Raw genomic sequence first — 10324 nt, 5'->3', positions numbered from 1 at the left:
TTATAGAGGCACCCCTTGCCTCAAAAGGGCTGCCCTCATCAGGCACCTGGAGGCTGCCAGCTCCAGGCCCTTAAAGTGGCAGCCACACAGAGTGCACTGCCACATCATGAAATCACAAATTCAGTAGGTCCCTAGTTCTAAGGTTTATAATACTCTTGAATGATCCAAGGAAGATGGTTACAGGCCCCACTACAGAGGAAGGCCAAAACCCCCACAGTCCTATTTGGCCATGGATATATATTCCTTCCTAACCCCAAGTGATTGGTGTGATCCTAAGCAGAAGGACAAGATCGTTAGCTAGGAACATCTGTGGTTTAGTCCCAGCAGGAGCACTGGGGCAGCCCAGTCAAAATCCCCAAGTCTTGGCTGCAGTAAACACCTAATGCTTCTGAGGAAAGCAAAAGAAAAAAAAAATCCTAACACATGTAGCAAGAGGAGGGGGGAGAAAATCTTTCCCAGTCCCGCATGGCAACTAACTAAGCCCAGAAGTATAGAAAATATCCAGAGCATAGTATAGATATATCTGCTCCTAGATCATCTAAACCAACCCATACAATGCTTATTGAACCTCTTGAACACCTCCAGTGCTAGAAATTCCACAACCCCACCTACCCACTGAGTCACTGTTCTGACAGTGAAGAAGTTTTCCTGATCTCCAGTCTCAATCTGCTGCTCAACTTCAAGCCATTTGTCCACATGCGCGCTCTGCAGCTAGAGAGAAAAGATGTTCTCCATCTTCCTTATGACAGCCCCTCAGATATTTAAAGACTGCTCTCATGTCCCTCTTACCTTTACCACAAACTGAGCATGCCTATTTCCTTCATCCTCTTCTCATTTGGCTTGCCTTCCAAGCCTTTTTATGATTTTTTGCTGCCTGCCACTGGACCTTCTCATAATTTCTCCTTGTCCTTTTTAAAATGTGGAACTGAAAGCTGCACACACTACCCTAGATGAGGCATAACCAGTGCTAAGAAATAGTGTCTGATGTCTCTGATTGGCATCCTTGTAAAAGGCCCCTTGAGTGAAAAGGAATATAGATACCAAAAGCATTTGGGCCTGTTGCATTAATACAATCCAAGAAATTTGATTTTGTAGTTCTACCCAGAGGGAGGTACAGTATGCCAGACCTTTCACCTAAGTGTCCACTAGAGGGTATCTCAGGCACACTTTGCCCTTTACATATAAAATATTTCAATTAAGCTAAGTTAAGCATGTATATTTAAGTGTTTTCAGAAGCAGAGATGTGGCATGCTCCTTTGTTTAGCTGGTACAGTATTTGCCTTGGAGCCAGAACTCACTGGTTTTAGTTGAATTTGTTATTCTTTTTGAAAAATTACACATTATTATGTATAATATTTGTACATATTTGTTTGGTTTCTAGTATCCTTTGTTGAGAGGAGTATAAATGGACCAGATGTATATCCCAATGAAATTTACTGTTATTAAATATAAAAATTGAGTTGGATGATTTTGTTAGTCCCTTCTTCAGGTAACATTAATTTAAACACTTGCTAGTGTTTTTCACCTCATAAGGTAGTAGGTAAACAACTGTCATTATTGTTAACAGTGAATTATGGCATTAATTTCATTTATTGTGCAGTGCAGGAAGATATACTCTTCTGAATGTTCCTTTTACGGATAGTAATACCTCATTTTTTGGAATTATTATAGACCAGTCTTATGAATATACTAAAACTGCTGTTCATAAAAATTAATGTAATTTTCATGTTATTTTACAGGCATGGGAAAACCTCTGTGTTCCTGCACAGCATTTTAACATTGTGAATGAATTGCCACCAAACTTCCACATAGTCATTCTCCAGCATTCAGAAGATGGGTATAAAACTATGATTTTGTTTTGTACACCATTAATTTTCCTTTGCCAAATTTTTATTACCTTTCATTACCTAATTTTGGTGGGTTTGTAATTTAGGAAAAGGGAAAAAAAATCAGGAAAAATAACAGCTGACCATAACTCAAGCATGAACATAAACATTTTCTAAGTTTCTAGTTTCCATAAGTACTTCCTTCTCTTACTTCCTTCTCTTTCCCAGGGTTGGACTGAAGGGGCCCAAAATCCTTAGTGCAGTTCACAAAATTCTACTTCATAGGCTTGATATTTCCACTCTTTATCTTCCAGAGAATGGCGGGAAGAGTGAAACTCAGTAATTGGAGGACTAAGATCTATATTAACAGAAGGCTCTTTAATGAGTGTAGCCATAAAAGATTCTCTGCTGAGGTGTTTAGGTGTTCCTCAGTCCTAGTCTCTGCAGGCCATATTTTTTTTCCTTTCTCTTGTTTTAGAAAGCTCTTTCTCCTCTCTCTTGGGTTATTAGAAAAGTGGAAAAGAAAAGCTCCAATGCAAAGGATACAAAGTGTGAGTGGATTAAATGATGATCTGACTCCACTTCTGAACTATCTAGATAGTGGCACATTACACCTGGTCTCGTCACCTTAACTTATATCAAATAGAGTAAGCTGATTGCCAGTCAGCCATATATGACGTTGCTAACAGAATCATAGAAAACTTGGGTTGGAAGGGAACTCAGGAGGTCATCTAGATTCTAGTCCAACCCATTGCTCAGAGCACGACCATCCCCAAATATATATCATCTTTGTGTAGCCTGGTGTTAAAAACCTCCAAGTATGGAGATTCCACAACCTCTCTGGGTAACTTATTCCAGTACTTTACTACCCTCCTAGTTAGACTTTTTCCTAATATCCAACCTAAACTTCTCTTGTTGCAACTTGAAACCATTGCTCCTTGTTCTGTCATCTGCCACCACTGAGAACAGTCTAGCTCCATCCTCTTTGGAACCACCCTTCAGGTCATTGAACACTGCTGTTAAATCCCCCCTCGGTGTTCTCTTCTGCAGACTAAATAAGCCCAGTTCCCTCAGCCTCTCCTCATAAGCCACGTGCCCCAGCCCTCTAACGATTTTCATTGCCCTCCACTAGACTCTCTCCAATTTGTCCACATTGTTTCTGGACATCGTTTCTGCGGGGCCCAAAACTGGCCTCACCAGTGCTGAAGAGGAAAAGAATGACTTCCCTTGATTTGCTGGTAACACTCCTACTAATGCAGCCCATGCCGTTAGCCTTCTTCATAACAAGGGCATACCGATGGCTTATATTGAGCTTATTGTCCACTGTAACTCCCAAGTTCATTTCTGCAGAGCTGCTGCTTAGCCTATACTGGGGCATGGGATTGTTCTGTCCAAAGTGGAGGACTTTGCACTTCGCCTTATTGAACCTCATGAGATTTCTTTTGTTCCAATCCTCCAATTTGTTGAGGTCTCTCTGAATCCTAGCCCTCCAGTGTAACTATCACTCTTCCCAGCTTCGTGTCATCTGAGAACTTGCTGAGGGTACACTCCATCCCACTGTCCAGATCATTGATGAAGATATCAAACAAAACTGACATCAGGACTGACCCCTACGGCACTCCACTTGATACCAGCTGCCAACTAGACAACAAGCCATTATTTACTATTCTCTCAGCCCAATGATCCAGCCAGTTTTCTATACACCCTACAGTCCATTCATCCAACCCATACTTCCTTAGTTTGCTTGTGAAAATGTTGTGGGAGACCATATCAAAAACCTTGCTAAAGTCAAGGTATATCATGTCCACTGCTCCATCCGCATCCACAAAACCAGTTATTTTATCATAGAAATCAAGTTGGTCAAGCATGACTTGCCCTTAGTGAATCCATGCTGACTGTTCCTAATCACCATCTCCTCCAGGTGCTATAATAAACAATCATATTAGTTTTCACAATAATAATCAGCTAGTCCAACAGGTTGCTTGAGTGGATGGCATGCCAGTCAACTGCTCTGTGATTCAGTTCCATCATTTTATCTGTATCTAATGGAATCCCATGGTATTTGGCAGGAACATTTCTTAAAAGCATATGAAAGGTATCTGCGTGTTGGGCAGTTTCTGGGTTGTCAGCTTTGGATTTCTTGCATATTTTGCTACTTTCCTTACTCCAAGGATAAACAATACATTCTGGATCTCTGAGCATTCAAGGCTACAGGGTAATAATCAGGGATCTAACCTGATTAACAATCTAGTTTTCTCTGTTTAAAAATCCCAAATTCTCTTATTAAAAAACCCCAAATCCACATTTTTCTGCAATTAAAATGAAACACTACTAGATTTCATAGATTTCACAGATGTTAGGGCTGGAAGGGACCTCATAAGATCATTGGGTCCAGCCCCCTGCCCAAGGGCCAGGAAGTCAGATAGGGTCAAAGGATAAACGTCCAAATGTTTCTTGAAAGTGTCCAGAGTAGGTGCTTGCACCACCTCTGGGGGGAGTTTGTTCCAGGCCTTGGGGGCTCAGACAGTAAAGAAGTTGATCCTTATGTCCAGCCTAAAATGGTCTTGGAGGAATTTGTGATTATTGGACCTTGTCGTCCCCTGGGGTGCTCTGGTGAACAGGTGTTCCCCCGGATCCTGATGCACACCCCTGTTGTACTTATAAGCTGCCACCAAGTCACCCCTGAGCCTGCGCTTCTCCAGGCTGAAGAGTCCCATAGCTCGCAGCCTCTCTTCATATGGTCTGTTCCCTTGCCCTCTGATCATGTGCTTGGCTCTCCTCTGGACTCTTTCAAGCTTCTTCATATTCTTCCTAAATTGTGGAGCCCAGAATTAGATGCAGTACTCCAGCTGTGGCTTCACCAAGGCCGAGTACAGCGGGAGGATACATCCTGGGTCTTGCTCGAGATGCATCGGTAGATGCAAGCCAGAGTTTTGTTTGCTTTGCCAGCCGCAGTATCTCATTAGTGGCTCATATTCATCTTGTGGTCCAATCATGACCCCCACGTCTCTTTCAGTCATGGTGCTATAGCTATCTATCTATCTATAGATCCATATATATATATATATATATATATAGAGGGATCAGTTGAACAAAATATGTCATTGATATATTAACCATTTAACAGCAGTTTGGAACCCTACCATTGACTCAATCATAATTATAAAATAAATTCTATATACCTATATATCTTACTGTTTGATTTTTTGTTTTTTTTATCATATATAAAATAAGAGCTCCCCCACCACCTTCGCTTACTAGAATGCAGGTCCAGCTGTGGCTGTCCCCTTTGCTGCTTTGTGGCACTGAGCAGCCCTGACTCGCTGGTGCCCCTCCCTCCTAGTGCCTCACTCCTTCCAGCCCTGCTGGTACCCCTCACTCCTGACTGACAGCCCCCTGCCTTCCCCAGCCTTACTGGAGGGGCTCCCCAGCTGCTAGAGTATAGGGCCAGGGCCCACAGCCCCCTGCCCACCCAAGCAGTGCCTGAGCCCTGGCTCCTGCACGTCTGACCCAGAAGCTGCTGTAGCCAGAGCAGAGCCCCGGCCCCTTCCCCCCACTTCACAGGCAGCATGGCCGGAGCGGAGCCTGTGCTGTCATCCCCCCTGAGGGTCTCTATGGCCCATCAGGTGGGACCTTGCTCTGTGGCACTTTCAAGAAACATTTGGACATTTATCTTGCTGGGATCCTTTGAAATATATGCAGGTATAAGGGGCTGGGGGGACAGTTTGAGGCCTCCATGGTTGAGGAGGGAATGGGGCAGGACTGGTGTCTGGGGGTGGCTCATCTAGGGGGGGCAGCTCCCTGCCACTGTGTGCACTCATGGGAGGGGAGCCCATTAGGTGGGACCTGGCGCAGGGGGGTGGAGAGGCTTGGTGCTGCCTTTTTGGTGAGGTGCCTCCTGCTCACCTGGCAGCAGTCGGGGCAGCAGCGGTGGTGGTGCAGAGTTGTGCCCCCCTGCTGGTGCCTGGATGGGAGGGGGTACCTTGCCATGGTGGTGCAGCTGGTGCAGGGCTCCCAGCAGTGGTGATAGCAGTGGCAGCACCCAGCCTCTCTGCCCTCCAACTCCAGGTCCCACCCACTGGGCTGCAGAGGCCCCTGGGGAGGCGGAAGCAGGTTAAGGAGCCTCGAGCCCCACAACGGACAGCCTGCATCCTCCCCTGTCCCGCACACAAATCTGGGGGCGCACATGCCCCCACCACAAGTGCACACAGTGGCAGAGAGCTACACCACCCCACCCCCCCGCCGCCGGCTCCCTGGATGAGCCACCTCCAGCCACCGATCCTGCCCCATTCCCTCCCCCACCATGGAGGCCTCAAACTGTCCCCTCATGCCCCAATCTTCCACTCGTATACTTACCTGCAGGCAGCTGGGGGAGCTGCTCTTCACTGCTGCCTGGTCACGTTGCTGGTTACGTGCATGTGTATGTGAACACATGCGCATGGTGCCCCCTGTGTCCCACTTCCCCAGCCCCAAGCAGCCCATTGCAGGCCTGAACTCTGCCAGCCTGCAAGGGGAATCCTGCAGTTTCCCTTGTTTTTCTCCTTTAAAGGAGAAAAACTGCATTTTTCCATGGCAAACAGAAAACCCAGATACCTGGTAATAATTAGTAATTTGAAAGGCTGTTCAATACAAAAAAGGCTGAAATGTTTGTTTACTTGCATAGTCAAATATTCTATTCTAATTTTAACACTTTCCATAGATCAAGCCTATATAGCGCAATTATTAAGAAGCCAAAATTTAGCAGTGGACAACAGAAGGGAAAACCCATTCATCCAACAGGTGTGTGTGCTTCTATTTAGGAAAAATATATCAACCTGATGGTAGCAGAGCCAGAGCTTGCTCTCACTGTTGCATTTAGTACAGAAAATCCCAGTGCTTATGATGTTACTTTGATGCCTGGAGATGTGTTTCTGTAACTGCCAATGAAAGTTGTATGCATGCATGCCTGTATTTTATTAGCATATGTGGTACATGTAGTTAAGTTATAGAATAAGCTCATCATGATGTTTCTAAGAAGCAAAGTGGCTGTAGACGGGGAAAAAAATTACAAGCGTTTTCTTTATTTCATCCTTTTTCCATGGATCAGGATTGATTTGCATTCTTTGAGTATAACATGACAATGAAGGTTTTATTTTTAATATATCATGATGGAATGTGATTTTAGAAATTTATTGTGCACACTCTCGTTCACTCTCTGCCACACTCTCTTCAACTAATCATATGATTTCAGCTGTTTTAAGAATTTTTTTTTTCTTTAATAGTGCAGGCTAAAGTTTCTCGTATTTCTGTGAATCCTGATACACTCTTGATTTTGTTGGAGAAAGTACATCTTTACAAGCAGGAAAGGATGAATAGTTTCCTTAAACAGGAGTTGCCAAAAAAATTGCATACTGGGAAGGTTTATTTTCAAAATTGGCAAGAAAGTTCTACTGAAATAGAAATGGTAATATATTTGATTCTGTACCTTTTAGAGTGTATTCTCATTTTTTAAAAACTGTTAAAATATACACTGAAAATTCATGAAAAATCTGTGCAAAACATGATTCCTCTAACATCCCTGAAGTATATGCCAAATGCTTCCCAATTTATTCATCTTATAGGCTCTGTAACTGTCCTATGCATGCCCTGCTTTGAAACTTCTTAATAGAAGATAATTTGTTGTTCTGTCAATTCTTCTTTTAACAGCCATGAGCACCCTTGCACCTCCATGGCTGCAGTCTCCCAGCCGTGGGGTTGTGACATGCTTCCCAGCAACTGGGAGATTGCAGTAGCTGCTGCCTCCTAGCCATAGGACTGCCTACACCAGCAAATTAAAGCTGGATAAAAACCAGCCCTAAAGTTTATACATTTTCAAGCAATAACTTTATAGTTGGTTGGACCTTTTTAAGGTGAAGTAGTTAATTTGCACATGTAGGCAGTCTAAATTTATTGCACAATTAACAAGGAAATTGCACAATAGTTATAACATGTAGAGGGGACCACAGACATCATCCATACAGTAGCATGATTATTCACAAAATATAGTTAAAGCTCATGGGTAAGTCACTGCAGCACTGGGTACACATCACACTTCCTTTTTCTCTTTTCTCTCCTATGAGAGACACTATCAATTTACTTTTCTCTTTTCCTGATTTTTCACTCATCCTCCCCTCCTTCCAGCTACCTCTTTTCAACAATTTATCTAGCAATAAAACAACTGTTGCCAAAATAAACCAGTACATATGCATTTTACACTGAATATTGCACTAGAAAAGGTGCAGAAGATGCTGACAGCAATGAGATATCCAGGGATATGAAACATAATTAACTCAGTAATGTAAAGGAACTTGATTATTTTAATGTTGTTATGTTTCAAATTAGGCACAAGCCACAATGATTCAATTTATCCCTGATTAACATATGGTCCTTGTTGTCATTTAAAAATCATTCCATTTTTCTACTTTGCATTATAGGATCTAACAGAAAAGATAAATGAAAATGAGAGAGAACTTACGTCAGATTTCTGTGAAATTTTAAAAGACATGGAAGAATATCTGCAGCCAGTGCTGTCACAGTTTGATAGTTCTGATTTTAGGTAAGATTTTTTTCAAATGTTTTATCAGCTACATTCTTGTGTCTTAAATATTTCAAAAATATTTATAAATTTAGGTCCTGATCCTGCATAACTTACACATGTGCTTAACTTTAAGCAGAAATATTGCTACATACAAATTATTCAAATTCTTAAAAATGCAATGTATGTGTAATCTTTGTAAATCATTGCAAGATTGGGCTATACATGGGAGTACTTGCCACCACTGGCAAATGATAAATAATTACACAAATATTAAAATCAGGTGGAAACAATATCATTGACCTAATTATACCTGGCATTTTTAAATCTCAGGAAATAAGTTTTAGGTCGCATTGTTTCATTCAGATCTAGGCACTTAGTTTTCCTTGGCTCAGTGCATAAATATTGATATTCATAATATTTAAGATACATTTTTTCTTCTCAGGGAGCAGAGCCAAACAGCTTCACCAGCTGAATCAGGAAAAACAAAAGCCAAGGATAAGGAGGTGAAACATACTGCACCAGAGGGTATGTGTTACATTGGAATGAATATTTAGAGACAGATTTTAAAATATTGGTTCTCTTTTTTTGCCAACAATTTGAATGTACAAGTAGTTTAAGTTATTTGCCATAGATGTTAAGGGACTCGATTATGCCTACAAATTAGCCACTTAAATGGCAAAATGACCTACGTTTCACCCAAGCCTATTTACACCTTCATTTTTGCAAAGGATATCTTAGCTTACCGATCTGTAAGAGCTCCAAATAGTCAAGGATTATGGCATTATAGAAAACTGGTCTTTTTGGGAGTAAGGCAAAAAGCAAAAAGGAATTTTCTCAGGTCCTTCAATTTGTTTGCTTTACCATTCCCCCTCCCCGCCCCCCACTATAGGTTGTTGAATCTTGGTACCTTTGTATTTAATACTGTCCTAAATCTGGACCGTCTGCCTTAAGAGGCTCCAAGAGGAGATAGAGAGAGGGCACATTTATGTGCGCTCTTTACTGTTCAATACACTAATCTAAGTCTCAATAAAGCATCACTGTCTACATGTGCACAGCAATTACTGAGAGGTAGAGTAATGTAAAGTGCCATTAACTAGTACTGACAGATACAGGTACTAGCCAACAACACTTTACATTAATGTGCCTGAATGCACGTGTAGAAGCTGAGCTGGGAGTAGATTGCTCCTGGTCAGGCCAGGCAACGGGGCCACAACTGGAGGAAAGGCAGCGAGAGGGCACAGCAGCCCCCCTGGCTCTCCAGGGACCTAGCAGACCTCCTGAGGCTAAAAAGAAAGGTCTACAAAGGACGGAGGATGGGAGTCACCTCCAAGGAGGATTATTCTGCACTGGTCCAGTCCTGTAGGGAGCAGACCAGGAAAGCCAAGGCTGCAACTGAACTCCAACTCGCTTTGAGCATCAAGGACAATAAAAAGTCCTTTTTCAGATATGTGGGGAGCCAGAGAAAAAGTAGGGGCAACGTTGGACCCCAGCTGAACCAGATGGGGCAACTGACAACTGACGCCCAGGAAAAAGCCAACCTATTAAATAGGTAGCAAGGACAACATCAGACCCTTATTGAACCAAGTGAGGCAGCTGACAACCGACACCCAGGAAAAAGCTAATCTCCTATAATCAGTGAAAATCTTGAGAGGGAACAGCTTGAAAGGCTGGAGAGTCACAAGTCAGCTGGCCCAGATGGAATGCATCCAAGAGTGCTAAAAGAGTTGGCTGACATCATAGCATGACCAATGGTGAGGATATTTGAGAATTCATGGTGCTTGGGACAGGTTCCTGAAGACTGGAAGAAGACCAATGTGTTGCCTATCTTCAAGAAAGGGAGGAAAGTGGATCCGGCTAACTATAGGCCCATTAGCCTGACTTCTTTCCCGGGGAAGATCTTAGAAAAGTTTATTAAAGAGGCCATCCTTAATGGACTGGCCGA

General features: G+C 42.8%; 1 protein-coding gene across 1 annotated transcript in view; it reads left to right on the top strand.

The window, feature by feature from the left end:
* The window catches only part of CFAP46 (cilia and flagella associated protein 46), a 175991-nt gene that overhangs the window by 140886 nt on the left and 24781 nt on the right, over nucleotides 1-10324 (top strand). Inside the window, 5 exon segments of the mRNA XM_025208066.1 lie at nucleotides 1740-1837; nucleotides 6526-6605; nucleotides 7088-7269; nucleotides 8279-8400; nucleotides 8825-8907. Of these exon segments, the coding sequence (XP_025063851.1) occupies nucleotides 1740-1837; nucleotides 6526-6605; nucleotides 7088-7269; nucleotides 8279-8400; nucleotides 8825-8907 (565 nt within the window).

This window comes from Alligator sinensis, unplaced genomic scaffold (assembly GCF_000455745.1).
Source record: "Alligator sinensis unplaced genomic scaffold, ASM45574v1 scaffold1131_1, whole genome shotgun sequence".
NCBI classification, from domain to species: domain Eukaryota; kingdom Metazoa; phylum Chordata; order Crocodylia; family Alligatoridae; genus Alligator; species Alligator sinensis.
The sequence above is the reverse complement of the archived record's forward strand: the minus strand, read 5'-3'. Positions and strand labels throughout refer to the sequence as shown.